The sequence below is a fragment of the Castanea sativa genome, chromosome 1 (assembly GCF_040712315.1).
Source record: "Castanea sativa cultivar Marrone di Chiusa Pesio chromosome 1, ASM4071231v1".
NCBI classification, from domain to species: Eukaryota; Viridiplantae; Streptophyta; class Magnoliopsida; order Fagales; family Fagaceae; genus Castanea; species Castanea sativa.
In genome coordinates, this window is record NC_134013.1 from 48,951,445 (window position 1) to 48,977,491 (window position 26,047).

Below are 26,047 nucleotides of genomic sequence, written 5' to 3' on the forward strand. Positions count from 1 at the left end.
AACTCTACAGCAAAGCAACTTTAATACTGATTGGTTTGTAAAATATGGGTTAGATTTTATTTTAATCCCATATATGTAACAAGTAAGGAAGTGTCTCCTCTCTTTAATAACAGAGTAATGGGCTTAGTTAGGAAGTGTCTCCCTCCATATTTTTGAAAATTATAAAATTTATTAAAAATAGAATATGATTTAAATCTCTCTCTCTCTCTCTCTAGTAAGGATTAAGGATATTAAAATGGTGGAGAATATATGAGGACACGTCACCAGAAATTTGGCGGTTGAGAGAAGCGCAAACTGATTTTACTTTAGTCCTCAAAAACAAAAACTGTATCCATCCTCTTCTTCTACTTCTTCTTCCAAAAAAAACACTGTTTCTCTCTGTGAGACTGAGACTGAGACACAGTTATAGACAAAGATGAAAGCAATATCAGCTTTAGCTAGAGGAGGAGGAGACACTGTCCTCTGCTCTCACAACCACCACTTCACTCTCTGCAATCGCCTCTCTTTCTCGCCACCTATTCCTAATCCTACACCCAACCTCACACGATCCAGACCTCCCATCATCATCGCTTTCTTCAAACCCATTCCTCCCAAAACGCACCGTTTCGTCCTCAAAGCGGCCGAGTCAACTCAACCCGCCTCCTCGCTCTCCTCCTCCTCCTCCGCCGATAAAACCATCGTCTCCGACGAGGAATTCTCCCTCGCTAAGGTACCTTTCCCACCTGCCCCCTTTTTCTTCCATTTTTATTTTTCGCGCTTATTTAGATATTTTGATAATATTGTATATTCTATGTTATTGAGCTGTGTTCGTGTAATTGTATTAGAAATACAATCATTACTTTATATGAAATTATAGTAATTTGCAGGTTTCATTTGGTGTTATTAAGAAAGTTAAGAAAGTTGTGCCTTTTTTTTTCTGCAGGTTTCATTTGGTGTTATTGGCCTAGGTGTTGGGGTCTCACTCTTGTCGTGAGTATCAACTAAATGCTCCTTTTATATATATATATATATATTGGATTGCTCTAATTTTATATATTGGTTGGTTGGGAATCTATATAGGTATGGTTTTGGGGCCTATTTTAATATCCTCCCAGGATCTGAATGGTCAGCAATAATGCTAACATATGGCTTCCCTCTTGCAATCATTGGAATGGCTCTCAAGGTAAATATTTTTGTGTGTAATGGGGATCTCTATGATTGGCGTTTGTCATTGCTAACTCTAACGTTTCAAATGATGTTGTGAGACTTAATAATGTGGCACATTAGTTGCATTCTTTTATTTCAGTTTGTATTAGCATTGAACTGTCGACCTGCCACTAAGGCTTAAGTCATTGTTGTATTAGCATTGAACTGAAGTGATAATTTGGTCATGTATTTCCATGTCTTGGTGATATTGTCTTGTGTTCTCTATCGTTGTGTTGTCTACATGTGTTAAGTCCAGCCCATTATAGGAGAAGTTTAGAGATTTCTTTATTGGTTTTGGAATCACACATCAGCTAGAAGAATAAAAATGAGGTACACTAATCCTATTAAAAGTGATTGTTCCGCATTGAAAAGAAACTATGTAAGGAGGTGTTACAGTCCCTCCAAATAGAGTGGTGGTGTAGATTTGTTGTGTGTGAGAGAGAGTTAGAAGCAGACCTTTTTCTTGAGAAAGAGTTAAAGACTAAGCTTTGTCTTGTGAAAGAGTAGGTCTGTTTGGTTGGGAGGATGGAAAAGTGGAAGGATAGAAAATGGTGGGAGGATAGAAAAGATTTAGTTTTCCCTCAATGTGTGTTTGGTTGGATAGATGAAAAAGTTGAGGGATAGAAATCATTTTTGTTTGGTTGTGGAGAAAATTGGGAGGATAAAAAATGTAGTTTATATAAATGTACTATTATGTCCTTAGTACATAATATGTAAAATATAATTCTTTGTACTCATTCAAGAAGAAGAAAATATTAACTATTAATAATTAAAATTAATAAAATAACATTATATATAATATAATATATTTATTATTATTATTTTTACTCATTATATTATTTTCCTTTATTACTATATATAATATATTATATATGATATATTAGTGGCTCGAAGGAAAAAAAGAAAAAAAATTGGAGCTGCACATTTTGTTGTTTGATACTTTGATTGTTTCAAATGGTTGTGGCTATGCAGAAGAAACAAAAGAGAAGCAATTGGGAGAGAGATATTCGATGTATTTCACATGCTAGGGGAGTGTAAGTGAGACTTAATTTGGGGCAATATGGTAATTTGACAAGCAACAAGCTTTTCATGCTTGTTTTCTCTCCATTTTGGAGAGACAAATTTTGTGTGGGCCTGGGTGGAAAATGCCTGGGCCTCACTCAAAAATTTTCTTTCCCCCCTCCTTACCAAACAACACACAAACCCATTTTTTCTCAATTATTTTCCATCCACCCTATTCCACCTCCAACCAAACACACCTTTAAAGAATAAGCTTTCTCTAGTGTGTTAGCATGAGGGAATTTTTTGGGTGTACTGGGATTTAGAATTAGTTTTTTTTGGGGAGTTAGTAAGACTTTGTGAGCGTGGTTGTAATCCATATTGTTGATTGTGGATTTAGACATAGACTTTGCCTAACCACGTTGATTGTTGTCTGTTGTGGTGCTTGCTATTTTTATTTTGCTTGTTTTTTGCAATGTGAATTGAAACATATTTAGGTCCGACTTTAGTCTATTTTAATGTGGGGGAGTTATTTAATTTTACTTCTTGGTGTACTTCCAGTAAAATCAAAATGCCACTTTGGATTCCTAAATTTTTGTTGAAATTTTCATTCAAATGAATTAACATTTATAGGAGATGCTAAAATTGGTTGTAGATTGGCGTGTGAAGGGAAAACAAAAAGAAAGAAGAACCTGCTGCTGTTGAAGCAGTGTTGGTAAAAGCACATGAAAGCCCAAGTGCTTTTTGCCTCTAAAGCGAGTGCAGTTTTGGGAGCTTTTCCATTAAGCTGAAAGCGCACTTTAAGATTTTTTTAAAATGTTATGAATCAAATATGAATTATAGCCATCTGATCTTAATACTATTAAAATGAACTAATGATTTCATATATGAAAGTCAATTTCGTGTATGCTACTGTACACTTAAGCGGATTTTTTTTTTTGAAAATAACTATAAAAGCCAAACTATTTTATTAGTTAGCCAAGGTTTGAAAGTATTTTGGTATCTAATAACTCGAGTGTAACAAATTTGATTTTGGATTGCTAAATCGGGTACAATAAACTTGATTTCAACATCATGTTGTAGCTGAGGTGGACACTTGATCCACGTAGGCACCGAACTTGAGTCAGAAGGACTCGATTATGTCATATAGAAATCGAGCCCTATGGACTCGATTTAGTATCACCTAAACCCAGAAATCAAAACGCAGAGATTAGCAAAATCCAGAGATCAAAACACAGAGATAAACAACGAAGAAGAAAGAAGCAATGATGCAAAACCCAGCAACCCAGGTGTTGATTCAGGCGATGGAAATCGGATCGGACGTGTGATTTCTCGCCGCCGTTCTAGTGGAGGAGAAGAACACGTACGCAGCAACCTAGGCACTGATTCTGACCAAACCCAGTCAGCGAAAGCTTCAGGTGATGGAAATTGGATCGGACATGTGGTTTCTCACCGCCGCTCCAATAGAGGAGAACACGTTGGAGTGGAGAGTGGGTTTGATTTGTTTTGGATTTGATTTGTTCATGGGTTTTTGGGGCTTGGAAGTGGAGAGTGGGACGACATTTGGAGAAAGTAAAAAAAGGAAAGGAAGAACAAGAAAGTCACTCAGTTGTTGAAGCAAAACTAAATCGAGTCCTACGGACTCGATTTCTAGATGATTGAACTCGAGTCCGTTTGACTCGAGTTCTATGTCTACGTGGACAAATTTCCACGTCAGCTGCAGCATGATGTTGAAATCGAGTTTATTGTACATGATTTAGCAATCCAAAATTGAGTTTGTTACACTCGAGTTGTTAGATATCAAAATAGTTTCAAACCTTTACTAACTAATAAAATAGTTTGGCTTTTATAGTTATTTTCAAAAAAAAAAATCCCACTTAAGCCCACCCACCTCCACCTTTACACATATTCCCTTGAATTTTCTGTTTGGTACCAAAACTGCTACGTCTTGAAACTCCTAGTTCATTCATGAAAAAAAGAAAGAAAGTATGATTTAATTCATTTGTGATACTTGTTTAGTTACTTTAGTAGTTGATGTAGAACATATAATGAACCGTGCGCTTAGACTTATATTGATTAATACTTATTACGTGAATAAATGATTAAGAGAATGATATAAATTTTTATATTTTAACTTATAATTATTTGGTCATTGATTTTGTATTGCTCATTAATAATCATTTTCAAATTTATTACATTATATTTTTAAAAATGTGTGACTCACTTCAACCAGGTGTTCACTTGCTCTTTGTGCCTAGGCTCCAGGATGCCTTTGTGCTTAAGTGCAACTTGCGCTTTTACCAACATTGTGTTGAAGTTATTTAACTACTTATTTATGTTGCATATTCTAATGTTCCCACTTGAATTTACCTTCATCGTATGGTTTACACTTCATATCCCCCAAAGAAAAATGAATAGGAAAACTTCTTGTGGGTATGTTGGAATTTCTTTTTGGAATGACATTATGATCATGTCTTATTTGTTAAAATTTCTACGTCATTTTTATCTAAATGGTGATGAGTGTGTGATGTCTTTCTTTTGCATCATATAGCCTTTTGACCATTTTGCAGTATGCGGAACTCAAACCAGTGCCATGCTTGACTTATTCAGAAGCTCAAAAGTTGAGAGAAACATGTGCCACTCCAATTCTTAAACAGGTACTTTAAATTGATCAACTCACTTCTTGGCTTATGCAGAATCTTAGCAAATAGTGGTCCTCAAAAGATTCTTTCATAGTTGGTAACTGTTATTTTAGTTTAGAATCGAATATTGTCATGAACATTTAAGATCAATTAAAGGCTTATCTTCCTGGTTCTTCATTATAATGTTTTACATATTAGGAGCTTAAAATATGTCATTCAGTCATTGTGGGAAGTACTCATTTTGAATACCCCAAAATCGACTTTGAGCACTCAATTTTAAATGAACAGCACCACTAAGTCTTATTCAATTTTGTTTAAGTCTCATAATTAAACATGTTTGATCACATGCTGACTATTCACTGTCCGACTAGATGGAATGTATGTTCTGATCACTTGCATTCTCATCTCAAAAGAGAATAGAAAGAACCATATTTTCATACAATATCTTAATTGAATTGGATGTAATGATTCTCTATCTAAATGTCTCAAAATCCAGCAACAATCTATTCTGTTCTATAGAGATTTGGACTAGAGTTGACAAACAACTAATAACAATATTATTTTATATTAATGTCGAATAGAAATAAAAAATGGGCCATAAATCTGATTGACTCTATCCAAATAATTTTATGTATGGCATTACTTTTTATGTGTGTGCATATTTAATAGGTCAGGAATGACGTTATAAGATATCGCTATGGGGATGAGCAGCATTTGGATGAGGCATTGAAACGGATTTTCCAATATGGTCAAGTATGTCATCCAACATTCTGTTATACTACATGATACATAATGTGTTTCTGAATAATTCTGTCAAGTTTACAACGATTCTTAAAAAAAAATCTGATACATAAAACTTCTTGCTCGAATGTCAACTGAATTGATAAACTACTGAGGCCATTTTTCTCTCCTGTAGTCCTGTGTTCTTCAAGCTTTAAATAATACATATATAACTCTTTGTTCTTGCCTGAGCCTTAAAGAGAAAGCAAAAGAGTTTAATGTTGTTGTCAATCCTGCTTTTTACTGGCTTATCTTTGTAAAATGAGACTAAAAAGTATTAGATAAGATGAAAAACTTCATATAGTATGTTTCAGTAAGAAATGATAATAGGGAAAAATTATAGGAAAAGAATTATCTGGTTCTTCATTTGATAAAGCGTTTGAATAGCTTTCTGCAAACATTGTGATTTGTATTGGCTTCTTTATAAATTAAAACTGTAAAAGCTCTTGGCAGTTAAAATCAACTTCCCTACACATGATAGTGGAGGGAGAAAATAAGAATTCTGAGTAAGATAAGGATTTTAGCTACTCACAATTAAATGAGTCACATCTGAAGAAACCATGACCAGAAACTGAGAACTGCCATTGTGAAAGAAAATCCAACAAATATTGAACAGTATTTGTAATCCATCTTCATTATGTGATTTTTTTTTTTTTTTTATAAGTTCTTTTTTCTGGTATAAACTAGTAAGTTGTTCTTGCAATGCACAGATAATTTTGTGATATTTTATATAAGACAGTTTTGGAGAATGTTGTACATATATTATAAAGAAAAAGTAAACTAAATTAGAGTAAAGAAACATATCCATTTTGAGATATTAAAAGTTATTTTAATAACTTCACTACACATTTGTTACATTCTCAAGGCAAGATTATTATTATTATTATTATTATTATTTATTATTATTATTTTTTAAATCATGAAACCAAAAATAAATGTAAAAGAGTAACAAAATTATGAAAATCAATTAATTTGTGTTGTGTTCACCAATTGCATACTATGAAATAAAAGTATGCCCAACTCTCTCATCGTCTTCCACACGTTGATAGTGCAACATTAATACATGGTGTGGGAAAGTGTGTATGTATGTGTCTTATCGATGATTTAAAACTATGGTAGAATATGGCTTTACATTGTGTACCAAATACTCTCTTTACTTATATACCCAAACCTAAATCATATTTAAGCCCCTAATTTAAAAAGGAAAAAAAAATTACCCGTAGGGGTTTCGGCGGTTTGATGGTGGTGGCAGGTCAGTACGATGGAGGTAACAGCCCCGTAGATTCCTCCTCCTCTCTCTTACAAATGCCTTGTCAATCTCGGGTCCTTTATTTTGGTAATAGTGAAATAGTGCGTTTCATTTAATAATCCATAACATTTTCGTCTCTCTATCTCTCCACAGGTCCTTATCTAGTTAGTTATTACTATTAGTCCTTAATTTTTTTTTTTTTTTTTTTAATACTAAAATGGTGGGTATCCTAAAAGTCATGAATAAGAGAGAAAGGTGTTGAGTAAGTTCAGGCAATTGAGAGATTAATAAGATAATGGTAAAAATAAGTTAATGTGAACTTTTAAGTAACAGGAAAAAAAAAAAATAATAATAATAATAATAAAAGGAGGTAAAAAAAGACTAAATGCCTGTAAGAGGTCTCTGCTTTTATATATATTTTGATATTGATTGATTAATTCTTTACATACTCTGAATTGTGAAGTTGAGCTATATCATAAGTCCCTTGAGAATATCGACATTTGCTACCATCTGTTGTACTAGATATAGGAGCAGCTGGGAGTTTCACAAATATGAGCAAGAAATGGGTGCATAATATATAGCATTCAGGTGGAATTGTAAGAAAGTCAAAGAATCATGGAACTAGTCCAGTGTCATATTACAACTGTAGTCCTTATAATGCTTGACAATAAGAAGTAATTGTATGGCATGTTTTTGCTCATTTTCTATCATGCTTCTGTGTTCTGGATCTATAAAATTTATTTAAGTAGTTGTATTCCTAATTATTGGAAGCACTATTGCCCAATCTAGTTTGGTTACTTTCGTGGTTTTTGTATTGAAAATGTGAACAAGCTGCTTGAATGGATCTGAAGCAAAAAAAAAATCTTTAGAAATATCAACATAATAAGCCTTAAGGTTCTCTTACACCAATGATTGGTTCTCTTTTTGTGATGCTAATATTGATCATTTGTTGATTCTCCATATGGTGCTCATTTGGTTTGAGGCTATGTCGGGTCTGAAGGTAAATTTGGGTAAGTCGGAGCTGGTGGCTGTGGGGTCAGTTCATGATATGGATCTTTTGGTGGCTGTCTTAGGCTGCAATCAAGGGTCCCTCCCAATGAAATACTTGGGTCTTCCTTTGGGGGCAAAATTTAAGGACGGGTCAATATGGAATCCAATTCTTGAAAGGATGGAAAGAAAATTAGCAGGTTGGAAAAAATTATATTTATCCAAGGGAGGTAGAGTCACTTTAATTAAAAGCACTCTCTCTAATCTTCCTACTTATTTTCTTTTCTTATTCCCTATTCCTGCTGCTGTGGCCAATCGAATTGCTAGACTTCAACGAGACTTTCTCTCGGGTGGTCTAGGAGATGAGTCCAAATTTCATCTGGTTGATTGGTCTTCGGTGTGTACTCTCTCTTTAGGTGGGTTGGAGATTAGGAACCTAAGAACTTTCAATGTTGCCTTATTAGGGAAGTAGTTATGGAGATTTGGGCAAGAAAGGAATGCTCTATGGCGTCAAGTGATTGAGGTGAAGTATGGTTGTGATTGGGGTGGCTGGTGTTCTAGCTCTTTCTCTGGTCCATATGGAGTCAGTTTGTGGAAAAATATTAGACAGGGGTGGCACTCTTTATCTCGTTTTATTATGTATGATATTGGAGATGGATCAAAAGTGCAGTTTTGGCTAGATTATTGGTGTGGAACTTCTTCTCTCGCAGATCGCTATCTTGAATTATATAGGATTTGCCTTAGAAAAGAGGCAACTGTGGCGGATTAGGTACACCAATGGAGTCCTCCATTAGGAGTTTCAGTTTTGTAGGGAGGTGCATAATCGTGAATTAGAAGCTTTCAGGAGCTTCATCAATTCCATTTTTAGCACTCCCGTAAGGGGGATTGGGGAGGACAAGAGTTGTTGGCTGCCTTGTAAGAGTAAGGGGTTCACGGTTAGTGCTTATTATCATCTTCTAGTTGGCCATAGTGAGCAGTTTTTCCCTTGAAAAAGCATTTGGAAGCTAAAGATCCCCTCTAGAGTGGCTTTCCTTGTTTGGACCGCAGCTTTGGAGAAATGTCTGACTATTGACAATTTAAGGAAAAGAAAGGTTTGCATTCTGGATTAGCGTTATATATGCAAGTGCAATTGTGAAAGTGTTGACCAACTTTTCCTTCATTGCCCGGTTGCCATGGAGTTGTGGGATATGGTTTTCAGTTTATTTGGAGTTTGTTGGGTTATGCCAAGATCTGTTGTTGGGCTTTTGGCTTGCTGGCAAGGTCGTATTGGTTGCCATCGTAATGGAGATATATGAAAGGCCGTTCCTCATTGTTTGTTGTGTATTTGGAAGGAGAGAAATAGTAGGTGTTTTGAAGACATCGAGAGTTCCATGCCTAATCTCAAGCTTCTTTTTTTCCGAACCTTACTTGATTGGTTCTTAGTGTGGAGAAGCCATCATTTTTCTTCTATTTTGGATTTACTTGACTTTTGTAATGTTCGTCTTTGATCTGTTCCTCCTTGTATACTTCCTGTGTACTTGGGTGACTCTCTTTTTAATATCAATGAATCTTTATTACTTATCAAAAAAAAAAATAGTTGTTAAACCTGAAATTTGTAGTTTGGCCACATCTGTCTTTGTAGTTTGTTTTGTGCATCATGGAAAATTAGTTCTTGGGCACTGGACCTTTTTTTTTGGTTTAAGAATTTTGTATTGATTTGTATTTTACTTGCCAGCTCTTGATAGCTCTATTGACTGGTGTGAATACTCATCATGGGTGAACTATTTTTCTTTTCTTGATATTATTGTCAAAATTTATTGAATTCTCTGTAGTTTTACATATAAAACATGTGTGTATGTATATGTATATATATTCATCTTGTTTGAGAAACTTTCTTTACGGATGAAAGAAATATACATCCTAGCGTACTGTATTGGTGCTTACTAGGCATTATAAATTTATGCAAACGTGGATAAATCTGAAGAGTAATTATTGGGAGGGCCAAAAAGAGGTAGGATTTGTGGTGTAGCTGTTGCATTATATGTCCAGTCTTGAGGGGCCACTGCTATTATGTGGAACCTTTGGGGGAATGTGTCTATAAAGGCCTGTTGCTTCTTGAAAAGTGCAACTTGTTCTGCTGATTTCATTTGTTGCAACTTGCAACTTGCAACCTTCTGTGTTCTTTACCACCGTTGTTTTTATTATATTGTTTCTTGTGCCTACTGAAAAGAACAATTTGTTCTTCTGGTTTTAGTTGTTGCAAACTTTTGTTTCTTTACCATCGTTTTTTTTATTAAATTGTTTCTTGTACTGGAGGGGAATCAAATTTTCAACGAAGTGTGAGTGAGAAAAAAAACCATAACAGGAGCTTAACTTAAAAGGACATTTTTTTTGTGTGCTCTATTTGCTTCTGTACTTATTGTAATTTTTTCTATTTTCTTCTGGGAATGTAAAATTGGTCAGGCTACACATGCAAGGCTAGGCATGGGTTGGTTCAAGTGTGTGGGTGTCATGGATTTTCTACTTGGTGTATACTGTTGCCCATATGCTTTAACATCAGTTTTGTCTGCTGTGCATTGCAGGGTGGAGGAATACCACGGAGGAGTGCTCCTGTTTTACAATTGATTCGTGAAGAAGTATGTTTTTCTGACTTGGATCTATCTTTTCTGAAGAATAACTGATGACTGTTCTGCCAAATCAATGTTGGTTGCTACTTCTTTTGTGATTAGCTTTGATTTTTCTGTTTAGGAACCCACATACTTCAATATGAGTTTTCTTATTGTGTGCAAAAGAAGCATATTTGACCATTTTGGTTGCCCAACTATATTTTGGCATCTTGCAAATATGTAGATACGTAGAGCCTTCTATTGTCTGAGATCATCCAATATGATATCTTTTGCAATATTTTACAACTAGCCTTCCTAAATCCTAATACTTATATGATCTCTTTTCCATTATTATACATATGTTGAGACTTGAGACCGTTTACAGTTTGACAGAGACCTTATTTACTGACCAGTACTTTTTAGATAGGCATTTCGTTGTTGGAATCTGTATGTCATGAGCATAACCCACTTTCTGATACACTTGCTACCATGTCTTAGGTCACAGAAGATGGTAAATACTGTTTAGTCCTGGTGTTTGAGGCCAAAGCTCTTAAGTTGTCAGATTTTGAAAAAAGACAGGTAAAACAATGCTATGCCCTCACAAGACTTTGTGCATGGTTCAAATATTTCATGAAGATCGTTTAATGACAAGGCTTTGGACCCTTAGTAGTTCTGTTTGTAATCTTTAGGGCTTAGATCAGTTGAGTATCACTGCATGCTAATTTTGATTGCCAATCATGGGTGTAGGAAAAATTTGCTTCATTCTTTGGACCAGGGATCGCGGCTGAAGTTGGTAAATTATTTTATGTTCAAATGCTTTAAATTAAGTGAAAATCTCAAAAGCTTGAAAAGCACACAGTGCATTACATAGCGAACCTTTTGAAGAATTCTTATATGCTTCTTTGTGCAGGAAAGAGTGAAGATAATCTATATGAAGTCCGACTCATTTCCAACACAAACCCCAATGCATCTCCTTAGTGCAGTGTACGCTGGTTTTAATCTAATTCTGCTCTCTGTTTTGGCCTCATTCATTGCATGACATAAGTCTGTTGTAAAATTTTGTATAATAGTCAGATGGAATAACTTTATCATAACAAAGATAAGATTTTGGTAAGAGAGAAAAATATGTAGATGAATTTGGGAAGATGGATGACTAACAGTGCAAGTGGATATTTATTTTAATTGTGCTTCGTTGTTTCAGAAACCTGTCAAGCAGTGCACTTCAGTGCTAGGAGTAGCTCTTGATGAGTTCATCTTAGTGACATGAACCACTGCTCGGGAGGGTTTACTTTGAGCTCAGGGTATTCGTACTTACCAAAAAAAATTATACTTGGAAAAAAAATTATATATACATTATTTTTAAACGAACCTATTTTGCCCACCCTAAAAAAAAATTATTGAGCAAATTGACTTGGGAATCCCAAAAATTTGGGTTTAACAAAAAGAATCTTAGCCCTCCAAACATAATCATTAAACCTTTAAACAAAAAATAAAAATCTCAAATAACAATAAAAAGTAACCCAAATAACAGCAAAAATAGTCCAAACAATAACAAAATTAGGTTAAATGACAACAAATAAACAAAATATTTAACAAAAAGGCAATTCAAAAGTTTAAAAAAAAAAAAAAAAAACTCTTAATCATTTAGATTCGTAACTCATTCAATATATCTCATGAAATTATTCTGTAATTTAATTTTTTTCTAAAAAAATTGTACTAAAAAGATACTTAGGCCTTGAGTTCTCCTCAGCGGGTCAACAACTGTGTCTTCTCAGCTTTGCATTCACAGTGGTTTTACCATAAATAAAACATTAATAGAGTAAAAATATAATCGAGTCTTCCTAAGAGAGATTGGCTTAACGGTGTCTAGGGTCTTATGAGGTTTTGAGTTCATCAATTTGGTATCATCCTCAGGGGATTCTTTCTTATAGTACTAGTTTGTCTAGTATGAGGGAATGGAGATTGTACATGCTTGAAGGAATAGTTACACTTTTTTTTTTTTTTGAGAAGAAGAATAGTCAGACACTTAGACTCTCAAAGAGTTCTAAACACCTTTGTTCTAAAAAAAAAATTGAATAAATTACTCCAATCTTTTTGGAGGTTTACGGGGAAGGACACTCTTTCATTTCAAACTTCAATTGGAATGATTTAACTCTAAAGTCCAACTTTGACTTTAATATCGTTAACAATTGTTTGAATTTTTTTTTTTTTTGACAAACCTACCTTAGTTAAACTTGAAATTCCTATTTTACCCTTAACTTATATTAATTAAATTCTAAAATTTTTCCTTCTTAACCCCGTTATAAAAATGCGTAATATAGAATACTTTGAAAGTATAATAAATGTGTTTTTTTTTTTTTTTGATACAAGATAGAAAATGTGTGTAAAACTTCCTCCTAGAGACTTGAACTCCTGGAGTGACCACCGCACCAAGGGTGCGCGATGGTAAATGTGTATTCTTTGTATAATTGTAGTTCTTTCTAATTAAATTTATAGTGGAATCTAAAATTATTTATTGTACTCCTAAGAGTATTTTATAATTTTCTTATAAAGTTATTGTTTTACCGCCTAAAAAGTAACAACTTTTTCTCATTTCCTTCTCTCTCTTTCTAAGACAATCAATTTCGTTCTCTTTAATTTTCCCACCATTTGTTTTTCTTTGACTTTTAAATTTTATTAGAACATTTTTAAGAAAATAAAAGAACATAAGATATATTATTTGTTTGTCAAGAAGATGAGATCCCAACAGTCATTTAAGGTTCCCAACAGCCATTTGAGGTTAGCTTTTCTTGTTCTTCAAAAACTGGGGTTTACCTGGTAATGGCAATCAAATTGTCTTACACTAAGTTCTGTTGGGGTGAAAAGAGGAGGGAAGTATATAAGAAGAAAAATAAGATTTTTCCATTGTTTGGCGGACGAGATTAAATAGGGGGAATGGAAATGGGGTGGGTAATTTTCACCCAGGCTCACAAATTTCAACCCTTGGAGAGGGATGTGGGATGAAAATGTGAAAAAAAAATGCATTTATTATTTTGTCCTTTGAAACCCATTCGACCTTTTTTTTTTTTAACGTAAATTAGGCAATATAGTAAATCCAAAAAAGCTATATTTTTCATTTACACTGGACATTTTCGTATTTTTTGTTTTGAGAAATGAATATTCTAGTATTAATTGTGGATATTAATATAAATTAATAAATATGAGTGTAAAAGATATTTTTTCTTAAGGACAGTGTTTATTAAACAATGTCTATATTACACATCTATACATATTTCAATTTTTGAACTAAAACTATTTCAGTTTATAAAATAAATTGTGTATACAGTGCGCGCATTAAGGCATGAGAATTAACAATTACCCTTCCCTTACTTAAAATCTTAGCCCAAATCAGTTCAATACACACACATATATTAGTCCAAGTTTTGTAGCTATTGCTTACCATCCCTACCTTTGACACGTGTATTTGGTTTTGCAGATATTATTGGGCAAATGACCAGAAAATTTTTCCAAGAAAAATATTTCTTAGGTAAAATGTAGAGAGAGAGAGAGAGAGAGAGAGAGAGGTTGGGAACGATTCCATTCTTAAGGCAGAGAAAGAAGCATGCACGTGAAGCTCAGTTTGTCAGCCTATCTCACCCATAAGTAAAACAAAGCATAACATCACTAAGAACCACTACACAGCAACAAAACCAAGAAGAAAACAACCACCATAGACCCCATCACTTCATGATTGCTCTCATTTTTTTTTCCCTTTGAGACACGCTCATTATACGTACTGACCCCTCTACAATCCCTGATAAAAATAAAATAAAAATAAAAAAGAGTCAGGAAAGAGAATCTTCCTGGCCACCAATATTCTTTACCATTTTTATCTGTTTTCTTTTAACACCCTTTGAAACGTGTTAGAAAGATATTGTTCTTTCTTGCTTTGTGTTTCTCTCTCTGCCTTTTCTTTCTCATCCATGACAAGCACCCAGCTTGCCTGCTGCATAATTGCTCGTCTTTCTTCCTACTCTCTTCCTTTTCTCTTTTTGTTTCTTTTGTATCTCTTGTTTCTTTCACCTGCACTAGTCCATGTGGTACACTCACATCAATGTCATATTTCGTAGTATAGTTTGTCAACTAATGATCTCATATATACTTGGCTAAATTAGGAAATGTTCAACTAACATCAACGTAAGTCATGACCTCCACCAAATTCAGGAAAGTCCATTTATTCAGAAATTAAGGAAATTAGGTAAAATATACTATCTATTTGGCTTAAATTAATACTAATATTGCTAATTAGCTAAACTCAAACTAGTATTTTGAGTTAGAGGATCCCTAAGTCTAATGACCTACAATTCTATTTGGCTTAAATTAGTACTAAAAGCAGAATTAGCAATTTTTTTATACAAGAATCAGCAAATTTAATTTAATGACCCAAGATTCCAAGAAAGATACTGCTCCCTTTTTCTTATGACTCCTACAGTTTACTCCATGTCATTTTGTTTAAATTGGAGTGAGAAACATGAGGACGTTTAATTTGATTTTTAATTTTATGGCGTCTTCAATGTTTTTGGAGATAATATCTATTGTAAAGTTACAATTTAATGTTACACGAGCTTTTCCTCAAAAAAAAAAAAAAAATGTTACATGAGCTATTTATGGATGTGACACATTAATTATCAAGCATGCTTATCTAAAATGACAAAAAAATTAAAATTAAAAACAATAAACATGAATCATTTGATCTTATCACAGTCTAACATAATAAAATAAAACAAAAAATACCAGAAAATTGTGGAATTATTGCTCAATGTGACAGAGTTGTCAAAGGATGCGATAAAGTCATTGACATGTGTAACCTTGTTACTAAGAGGTACCACATCTTTAAAAAAGTAAATAATGTACAATTTCCCTACTTTTTGTGTGTTTTTTTTATTACTAGCAGTCGTACGAATCTTATCAGTTGAATTATATGTGTTATATCTAAAAAGAACCTACCCAATTAAAGAAAGTTTACCCTTTTTATAACAAGGAATTAAGAAACAATCTTTTACTTATGAAAAACGATTTCTAATTTTTTGACATTTTGATAAATAAAAGAATAACAACATAAATGAATTAATCTAAGTTGATGTCATGTACATAGCACATTGATGATTGAACACCTTATATATTCGTATTGGCACATCGATTTTTATTTGGGTTTCAGCTATTATAATCAATTGTAGCCAAACTTCTATGTTCATTGCTCACCACAAACAAAACCCATCATTACCCTTTGGCACACACTGGATTCCGTTAACTATTTATGTATATGCTTTATTAATTATTTGCACCCTTGGCATATACGAAAAGTATAAGATGCTGTTACTTTTTCAGTTTTTCTCTATGGCCACTGTACAAACAACCATAAAGTACCACACAAGGCTGCATTTTACCTGAGGACTCAATAGATGACAGATTCTCCTTAGACGGGGGTACAAATCTAGTCTCATAGGTCTAATCGTGTGTCTCCCTCTATTGTGAATGCAAGGACACCCCAAATGGTATTTTCCCAGAACAATTATTTTTAGTGACCAGCCCTGAAACATATGACTAGTTTTCCAAATATATGAAAGAATCTAATCGGAATAATGTAACCCGAAATTTTTGGGGAAGAAGAAACCTTCTCCATTTGCCAACAGAATGGGTGGAAAATGGAAAGGCAAGAATACATTTTTTGTCCTTATATTTTGGCAATGTTTTCAATTTAGTTTTCAAGTTTTAAAAACATCATTCTGATCCTTATATTTTTAAATTTGATGTCATTTTGGTCCTTGCTATCAACTTACTTACAAAGAACAATTACATGATTAATGAACTGCACTGCTAGCTTAAAATTGCGTTTATGTAAGTGAGATTACAGCATGGACCAAAATGATAGCAAATTTAAAAATATTAACACCAAAATGAAGTTTTAAAACTTAAGGACCAAATTTAAAACATTGTCAAAATATAAGGACCAAAAATGTATTTCCAAATTGAAAATTGAAAATGAGTAATGCTGTGGACAAAAAAAAAATTATAATTCTTTCAAAAACTATCGATGTGACAAATTCTTACTGGTTCTAATCTGGACCCACTACTAACATAATATTTTTTTTATATCTCAATAATCACTCACCACATTAGCGTTTTGTAAAAAAAAATTGTAAAATAGTTTGTAATTTTAGCATTTTCCATTGAATAATAAAAAATCCAAAACAAAGAAGACTTTTCCACCAAGTTTTTACTGCCGACTTTTTACACCAATCTGTATAATTTTTGAATAATTTTGAGAACACTATCAATCGCATACCTAATTTTACTATTTGTTAACTTACGTAATTGTGAGTAGTGGATACTTTATACCTACTACTGATTATATGGACCTACAATTTTTTATTGTTTACTCGAACAAATTAACAAGTGCTTCTAGACAACCAATAAATTCCGTAGTACAAAAGGAAGGGAGGTGGGGAAGGTTCATAAGGGGTGGTGAATTCCGTGTTACAAAAGGGGGGGTGTGGCCGTGTGGGGAACGGGTGGTGATCCGGGCTTTTGTGAAGATGAACACAATTATTGGGAGGAAAAAGCAGAGGCGTGTTGCTGGAATTTAGCAGGCTATACGTAGGAAAGAAACATAAAGTACTGGGGGGACCCTATGTACCCAATTAATTGAATTCTCGTCCTCCACCTTGGTAGGGTAGTAGCAGTGAGTATAATTATAGACAAATGTTAGTGTCATCAACAGTTTCACAACTTTTGCTTGCACCACAAAAAGTTTCACAATCATCGAATCCTGATATTGTTGTCCCATCTTGAAAAATGCAAACATTAATTTGGAAATTACTTCATTTAGGTTGCGTTTGTTATTGACTTAAAAAGTTACTTTTATTTATTATTTAATTTATTTTTGTTAATATTTATAGGTTTCATTGCACTTTTTGGTACTATCTATAGGTCCGTTGTACTATTTCAGTTATCTTTTAGCTTTATTTACAATCCTTTTAGCAAAATTTCAGTTTCAGCTAAATGAACTGTTTTCTAACAGACTCTTAATTTACCTTTTTTGGTGGCAGGGACAAGGCAAAAAAGGCTTGCAATTGCAATGCATTATAATTAAAGGGTCATGTTAACAGGCACTCTTAAAGCAGTAGTTAATAAATCATATTAAGAAAGTTTTTAACACAACTTTCATGAAAAATATAAAAAATTATCAGAAAAAATAATTTATTATTATTATCTTTTCATAAAATATTTATAAAAATAGTCCCTAAACCAATACCCTTAAGGTATTTGTTAACATTTCTCATAATTAAATTAGGCATAACAAAGTCTTAAACCTTGTTAGATTGGATATTTTGGGATGAATAAACATATCTTAAAGAGAGATGTGAAATTTTGGATACCTTATACTACTCTTCGATTAATTTTAGGCTTAGGCCAAACTAGCTAGACTACCACTTCTAATTATAGTACGTATATAATTAGATTAGTAGTTCATTAGTATCAAAATGAAAATCTAGAAGAAGTACATACCGGTTCCTCTGTTATAATTTTTGCATTTGAAATAGGTGAATCTCCGGCTTCTAGTCCACATCGCTTTATGGATCTCTCAATGATGGAAGGAGTGGAAGTAGGACTAGGACTGCTTGAACTAAGATCAGGAGGTGTGCTTTGAGTGCCAACATCTCTAGTCATCATGCCCTCGGTTCTCTTTTCTGAATAGACAATATTTAGAGTAAACATTATGACCTACTAATCAATTAAACATGTAAAAATACAAGGCAAAAGTAGTGTTTGAAGTTTGAACCTGGAATTGGCAATTGGAGAACTGAGGCTTCTTGTGTAGAAGTTGAATTCGGCTTTGTTTGGGTTTGTCTTGAATGGGATGAGTAAACTAGAGGCGCAGACATTGTAATTCTGTTTGTTGAGTTACGAAATGATCTTCCACTTAGTGTTTTAGCAGACAAACATTCCATGGGAACTTCCCCTGAAAGAGGATTGCATATATATTTTTCTGCTTCATTCCACTTGGAATTCAAAGCAAAGCCGTCTGGCGATAAGCAATCCCAGCTAGGATAACCGGACCTTGCCTGCAATGCTGCATATATAATACCACTACTACCATTACCATGTGTATCAAAAACTAAGATATAGAAGAACACTCAAAAGTACTGTAGCTTAATCAACATTTTCTAATATTTCTAATGAAGAGATTCGAAATATCAAAACTATTCCTGTGAGTCCTTTTATGGTGAACAAAAATACGGACCCTAAAGCAAATAATATGGGTGTTTTGTATAGAAGAACAAAAAAAGTATATAATACTTTATGATCATCATGCATGATTAGTTCAAAATGTACCTTTAAGAGCATTGGTAAATGAATATGTAGAGGGGTCAATTTCATCTGCAAAAAAAAGAAGAAGATATTAAGGAGCAATTTTTTAGAGAAACAGCTAATCAAAACCCAGTCGTGCATAATTTAAAAAAAAAAAAAGAAAAAAAAAAGAGTGGTATAAGTATATTTAACCTCTCAAGGAGTAGCCAGGTGAAGAAGCAGTGCTTGAAATGGTTACATTTGATCTAAAAGACCTCGCATCTTCTCTAAAACTTCTGATATTTGATGCTGAAAACCTTCTGGAATTTGTGTTTGCACGACTAATACGTGCCTTGACGGCCCATTCTTTCAAACTGAACTCTGATTCATCTCTTCGTCCGGACTGTTCCATGGTGGAAGCCATGAAGGTGCTATAACAGGACTCCCAAGGGCTTTTACGGTTTCAAACACTTTTAACTTCTCAAATGTGGTTCGCTTTTATAAAGTGTTTTACTTTTTCAGTATCTTTTTGCCACGTCTCCATAAGATGCCTCAAAGTCAAAAACTAATGCTAATTAAGTTTATTGTTTTGGTAACCCGTGGTTTGTGCCTGATGACTTTACTGCTGCTACCGTTGTTTGTTTGGTGGTTTTTTTTTTTTTTGGTGGTATTTATTATACACACTACATCGTAGTAAGATCTCATATGAGTCCGTTTAGGACCCTCAAATATTGATTCCTACTACTTGTTTCCAACTTTTTTTTTCAAGCAAGATAAGAAAATGTACAAACTACAGTTGTAGGTGTATTTTATGTGTCCATTGACTGCATTAAAATAGTCCTATATTGTTCAAAAGAAATGAAGAACAAAGCAACTTATTGTTCAAGTGGTAAAATCTATCACTGACAGGCAATGCATAAGTAAGCCTTTTTATAAATAATTTACATTGGAGACTCACCAGTGTTTTTGCAAAATGAATATATATTTATATATATATATATATATATGTGTGTGTGTGTGTGTGTGTGTGTGTGTGGTCTACGGATCAACAAATAATTAACCATACATACAATTAATTGGTGGGTCACCAATTTCTTGTAGCTTTGCTCCAAAAATGGCTAGGAACAGTATCTCACAATTTTTCTTTGTTAGCATTGCGAAAAGAAAGGCTAACAATAGAATAATAAGCGTACGTTGTATAAGTAAACATGTAGTTAGTAGTTACACACTCCACCAAATTTTGTGGTTTGGATGTTGATGCAATAACATACTTTTCCCTGTTAAGAAAATCATTTGATGCATTTGGTGGATATATGATTGGTCTTTTTATGGAAACATATTGAAATTGGCAGAGAAGAGTCCACAAAACTTTTATAATCAAATTTATTAGTACAATTTTTTTTTTCTTTTTCTTTTGGGTTCCAATTGAGTACAACTTTTGTTTCTCTGCAATGGATAATCTTTTACTTGGAAAATGATAAACAAGAAAGACAACTGTACAAAACTGGGCACATAGAACAACAAGCGAAGTGATGCATGTGCACCTTGTCATGTAATGATCCAAGTACCGTGAAAAGCTTGAAAAAAAAAACTTTCAGATATTTTTAGTATTAATGACTAACAGAAATAACTTTTCTTTCTAGCAAATAGAAGTGGCTGAAGAAACAAATTTTGCAGCAAATGTTCCAATCTTAAACAGTCTGAGCCCCTCAGGGCTACAGACCCACAAGTTCCAGACAAAGATAGGAGTCCCTGACTCTACCCGTACATGATTTTTAAGTTATGGTTAGGAAAGCTCAAGCCCACACAGTCTTTGGGCACCACATAAAATTTGAATTTTTTTGAATTTAAAAAGGTCAAGGCATGGATATATTTCCCTCATTTGACGTCACTTTTGGTAAGCCATTTTGAGACACTAAGGCCATGTTTAAATATTTTTAGTATTTGGTGCATTTTTGAAAATGCCATGGAAAACTTTTTCACATTTTCTTATCTTTCAAGTACATATATAAATTTTTTTTTTAATTTATATATAAAAAAAAAAAAGATCGGCAATTGACTGTGGTGGTTGACGATGGAAGACCAAGAACGTTAGTGAGGGGGTGGTAGTTTGGTGACTGACATTGGGAGATGGGAGGTGAAGGTTTGGTTGACAAGTTTTGGGTGAAGTGAAAAGTATTTTACAACAAATGAAAGTTTAAACTATTTTACGTTTGGTTCAACAGGCAAACACAACCTAACTTCAAAAAGATAAAATTTACAAGCATTCCCAATTTTACACCCAATAATTCTACGACAACTATACCATAAAATTTCTACAAATATCTTATGTTGCTAAATGTGATTGATAGAGAAAAAGTGATGAGTCCATAAAACAGTGACATATAATTACTCATAATTTGCCACATTGAATAATTGTGGGAAAAGGTGTGCTAAAGGTTATGGTACTAAAATAACTTTTTTACACCCTATTGAGTTAGTCAAATAACAAAAAATTTAGAACTATATAAAAACTTACAACTTTTGTCATAACTATCCACATGGTAGACTGCAAGTAGTGGAGAAAAGATGATGAGTCTAAATGAAAGTAATAGGTAGACAATTATAATCTGTCACGTAAGATAATTATAACAAAAGTTGTGGTTTTTTATAGTTTAGAAATCCAAACCATTCAAAGAACCAGAAAAGTGACAAGTTTAAAATTTTTGAAATCAGACTGGAGTTCAACCAAGGTCTAACCGTGATATGTTATAAATCATTTTTGATGAATCTATAAATCTATTAATTGTTCATACTTGACCAATAAAATCGTGTAGCCCAATGGAAAGAATTTTTCATTATTTTTTTTTATAATTATATTTTTTTTATAATTGTTCAGGTGACATTTTGTTATTAATACCAGGAAAAATATTGTCAATAATAGATCTCCTCAGAGAATAATGATTGTTGGTCTTCAAGATATGGTCTTCTTCACTAGTTGATCCAAGTAGATATGATTGTTGGGTTGTTTTCAGTGTGGGCTGTACACACTACACAGTAATGGTGGATAGCAAGAAATAGAGATGGGGAATTGGGTAGTGGGGGGACTAGCTAGTTTGGAAGAGTTGTGAGTGTGAGAATGTCATTAATGTGTTCGTGTTTGTGATTGAGGAAGTCATGTGCTTATCATCAACCTCGTGAGCATGAGTGAGCAGTGCGGGTAGAGGTCCTCACAATACGGAAGCAGAGGGGTCCCACTTAGGGCTCATCCTAGCCATCAGCTTTGTCTGATTCACATGCAACGTAGGTTTCATGAAAGGGATAGATTCTGTAGGCTGTCAGATTGGGTCCATCTGCTTCCTTTAATTTCTAAAGTTTTTTCTTTTCTTTTCTTTTTCAAGCATAATAGCAGATATCTTAATCTTATCCTCCTCAAATTCCTAGCTAGATAGCTGTCTTATTATAATAATTATTAGTTCTTGCTCCACCTTCACCCTCTTGTTATTTGTTTGTTCTACCATCGGGCAACATACTTAAATATGGATGATGAGAGGGGAAACAAAGAACAACATGAATAATCAAAACACACACACACACACACACAAAAAAAAAAAAAAGCTAAGAATTACGAATGCCACTAAGCAGTAGGAATTTAAAATAATTAATTCTTAGTTATCACTGTACCTAAGTATTTTGATTAATAATCTTTCGTTATTTATAAATAAATAAAAATCTTAAGTTCAATTGGCATTTTTTAGGGTTTTTAATAGAATGTTTAGGAGAAATTTTTCCTCCTCTATTGTAACTATTCAATTATAAAAATAAAAATAAAAGGTTATCACAGAGAGAATAAAATAAAATGCTCAACTAGTCCACACTACATGCCCCTACAACATTAATATATATATATATATATATATATATATATAAAAGTCAATAAATATCTAAACTTAAATGATGTATCTGGTATTATTGTATTGTACGCATCAATCACCTCAAAAAGTGTTGCCAACTCACTTATGAACCATTAGTCCCTTGAGGTCCTCGATGCTACTCGTGATATCGATTGGAGGCAATGGAAGAGCTCTCTCTCTCTCTCTCTCTCTCTCTCTCTCTCTCTCTCTCTCTCTCATTTTATTTTCTTGATTATAAAATCCTTAAACTTTGAGGTTGAAATACATATGCCTTTTTTTCTTTTATTTAGTTTTACTGGTTAATTTACCAATTAATATGAATAGATTTTTTTTTAAAAGTAAAATATTGGAGACTAACTATGGCTGCAAGTTTGGGTGTTGATATAATTAAGAAAAATGGAGAACAAATTATGTTCCTCCACTAATTTAGATAAGGTTACTTTGACTCAAGTGACTCATGAGTGAGCATGACATTAAACCGTTAAGTTCATATGACGAGTATAATGTTAAATTGTCGTTTAATATGTTTAAGGACCTTAGTATTTCTAGAAGTTAGTTGCTTTGAACTAACATATAGACTTGAGGACTATTGCTTGATGATGAGAAGTTATGTCTTGTATTTATAGCTTGTCGATAAAGATTTCATAGTTTCTCATTTAAGGTCTTTTTGAAAAATACGAAAGTTAAAGATTTATTTGAATGATGAAGCTATTTAGTAAGTCTTCTTGTCATATCTATTTTAGTAAGCCTTTACATTGGGTTCTGCTTTTGACTTCAGAGAGAAACGTGTCGTTTGGTAGGCTATAGATGATGCGTGGGGAGATTCATCTCATTATATAAGTTTGAGTTTGATCAAAGGTTGTATATCCTCGTGAGGAAGATGTTATTATTCGATCAATTGGTTGATGAGATAGTATGTGGTAATGTTATTGCAAATAATGGTGAAATTTAAACAGTTTAAATTATAAGCGTGTAATTGAGTATTGTTTTTTTCCTTTTAATAGAATAATGAGTTGCATGAGTTGAATGTCTTACAAAGAAGGGAAAATAAAACTTGGACTTTATGCTCATATGAATATTTGGATGTGTGAAGGTGATATGTGATCAATTTTAAATGAATATTTGAATGTGCAAAGGAGATAAGGACTTTATGCTGATGTGAATATTCGAATGTCTAACCATTTCACCATTTGACACAAATTAGTGTTTAACATTGCCACCCCACTAAGTGTGCAATAGCATCCACTCTTTCTATTTTATTTTATAATTCATCTTTACCATCCCTCTTTGCATTTTCTTTCATAATTCAAATTTGATTAGATTAGTCCGTTTGGCATATAGTATAGATTGTAACTAGCACTTTTTCTTACTTCATTACAATGAGTCTTAGATATTAATTCTAAAGGGTGAAGCCGGGGTTATGTTTTGGAATGACAGCTTATGGTGGTTTGGGTACAAAGGAGTAGGTCTCAACTAAACTTAAATGATGTCGTTTGATCTGGTTAGTGGCAAAGGAGATATATGATCAATTTTCTGCTAAATTTTGATCAACTTCTCCGACAGAGTCGCTATGTGATCTGGTTGTTGTATATTACGATTCTTTTAGGTATTGAGATGTTGTTAATTTGGATGTAGGTCAAGTTTCTAAGAAATAATGTAATAGGTATTTTTGCGTGAAAAAATTTGAAGTATTGGAAATTGTATTGAAGATTTCGATTGTTTTAGGATTATGAAGTTGGTATCAGAATTCAGTATTCTTTGAGGGTTATGCTTTAAAGGTTTCTACCATTTGGGGTGAATGAATTTTTCTTGAATGGATTAACAATGTCAATACAAGATTCTGTTGAAAGGGAATTTAAATTTGTTTGATTGGTCTTTTAAGTTTATGAGAACTTTCAACAAATCAATAAACAATAACATCTTGGTTAGTTATGTTAATAGGTAATTTCAAAGTACTTTTTTTTTTCTTTTTTTTCCAATAGTGAGTGTATTTTCAAACAATAATTGCCATAGTCCTGTTAGGAACCAAAATAGAGCAAGTTTAGAATTTAGGAGCTAAACTATCAATCAAGAAGTAGAAGGCTCCCCCATTAGCAGTTCAATCCCCACTTTAGAGTGTCAATCGACCCTTGCTCCTCCATTTTCTCTAAATTTCAAGGAAATCTCACGTCAATTGTCATGCACATGTCCGGTCTCTTTTGGCCGGTCATGAGCTTAATTGAACGTGTCTAAGCATGAAATGCTATAATACCAAGTTGATGATGGAAAATATTGAAAAGATAATAAAAGGGGGAAATGAATAGAAAGTAAAAGATAGATCTAAGATTCCACGCTTAAAGTTTGCTAAAAAGCTTAAAAACAAATACCTACGCCACCGGGAATCAACACCAAGCAATCGAAAATTTTCTAATACAAAACTTTATTCATTAATGTAAGCCTTCTGATATCATCACACACCCTTGGTGCGATGGTCACTTCACAAGTATAAATGCTTGTAAGGTATGAGAAGCAAGGATTGGAGTTTAAGTCTCTAAAAGAGAGTTTCACACACATATACACTTAAATTAGACTAGAGTTGAATTTCTATCATGTATCAACAACAAAAAAATGCTTTCAACGAATACGTCAAAAAGGAAAGTAATTCAAAAACAAAACATAATTCCACAAAATACTCTATCAAAATAAAATCACAACAATAACATTTGAAATTCAAATTTAACACTGATCTTAGTGCATCTTGATGTCTCACCAGCTTGCCAAATAAAAAACATGCTAGTCATCTTAATAGCAAAGAATGGAGGCCATAGTGTTTAGACAATTGACAACTAGAGTTTCATGTTTTACAAGAAAAATAAATATAACATCCAACATTTTATGCAGAAACATCAAACGTTTCTATGGGTAACCACCCCCGTTTATGCGTATTGGGTCAAAGTGGGAACAATTTACAAATATCAAGAGTTTTGAACCTGATAATGAAGAATTATTATGGAGTTTCATCCAAATCGGACCCAATTTTGCAACAGATAAAGCAACTTATGCTGTCTCATATCACTGTACATGTTGAATGACAGTTTAGTCCTCCAATATACAAACCTAGACTTGACGCATGCTCCAGAAATAGGGGAAACAGATAATGCGACAGCAGCAATATCAACATCTAGGGCGGAGTTGTCTTGCAGCACATGGAAGCAGGCCACACAGCAGAGGTGGCTTTGAGTTGTTAAAAGGATCAATCTTCAGATTTGGAACTCCATGACAGGTATCCAACTGGTTTCCATGATTCTATGTTTCCTAAAAGTCAAAACATAAACAAAGATAATAAAACAATAACAATAACATTTAATGCAGTGAAGCATAACATGCAAAACATTCAGATGGGACAGTGGTCCTTTC

General features: G+C 33.4%; 3 protein-coding genes across 6 annotated transcripts in view; 1 reads left to right on the plus strand and 2 right to left on the minus strand.

Annotated features, from left to right (window-relative positions):
* Nucleotides 1-257: 257 nt before the first annotated feature.
* On the plus strand, nt 258-11,631 carry LOC142624109 (uncharacterized). The gene is made up of 9 exons (XM_075797621.1): nt 258-709; nt 923-969; nt 1,060-1,162; nt 4,755-4,841; nt 5,496-5,579; nt 10,404-10,457; nt 10,926-11,006; nt 11,175-11,220; nt 11,338-11,631. The coding sequence occupies exons 1-9, from the start codon at nt 416-418 to the stop codon at nt 11,403-11,405; spliced, it is 864 nt and encodes a 287-aa protein (XP_075653736.1). The 5' UTR covers nt 258-415; the 3' UTR covers nt 11,406-11,631.
* Nucleotides 11,632-13,989: 2,358 nt separating this feature from the next.
* On the minus strand, nt 13,990-19,316 carry LOC142606417 (uncharacterized). Of its 2 annotated transcripts, none has more exons than XM_075777773.1 (5): nt 18,972-19,308; nt 18,804-18,848; nt 18,250-18,540; nt 17,976-18,157; nt 13,990-14,489 (listed from the first exon to the last, which is right to left on the minus strand). In XM_075777773.1, the coding sequence occupies exons 1-5, from the start codon at nt 19,180-19,182 to the stop codon at nt 14,310-14,312; spliced, it is 909 nt and encodes a 302-aa protein (XP_075633888.1). In that variant the 5' UTR covers nt 19,183-19,308; the 3' UTR covers nt 13,990-14,309. The 2 variants fall into 2 exon arrangements, with proteins under 2 accessions (XP_075633888.1, XP_075633894.1); XM_075777779.1 differs by having other exon boundaries at nt 14,377-14,494; nt 18,972-19,316.
* A 5,994-nt stretch (nt 19,317-25,310) lies between these two features.
* LOC142613386 (uncharacterized) overlaps nt 25,311-26,047 on the minus strand; it is a 30,281-nt gene continuing 29,544 nt past the window's right edge. For all 3 annotated transcript variants that reach the window (XM_075785731.1, XM_075785749.1, XM_075785739.1), the window contains exon 8: nt 25,311-25,945. The gene's annotated coding sequence lies outside the window, so the exon portion shown is untranslated. The remainder of the gene's footprint in view (nt 25,946-26,047) is intronic.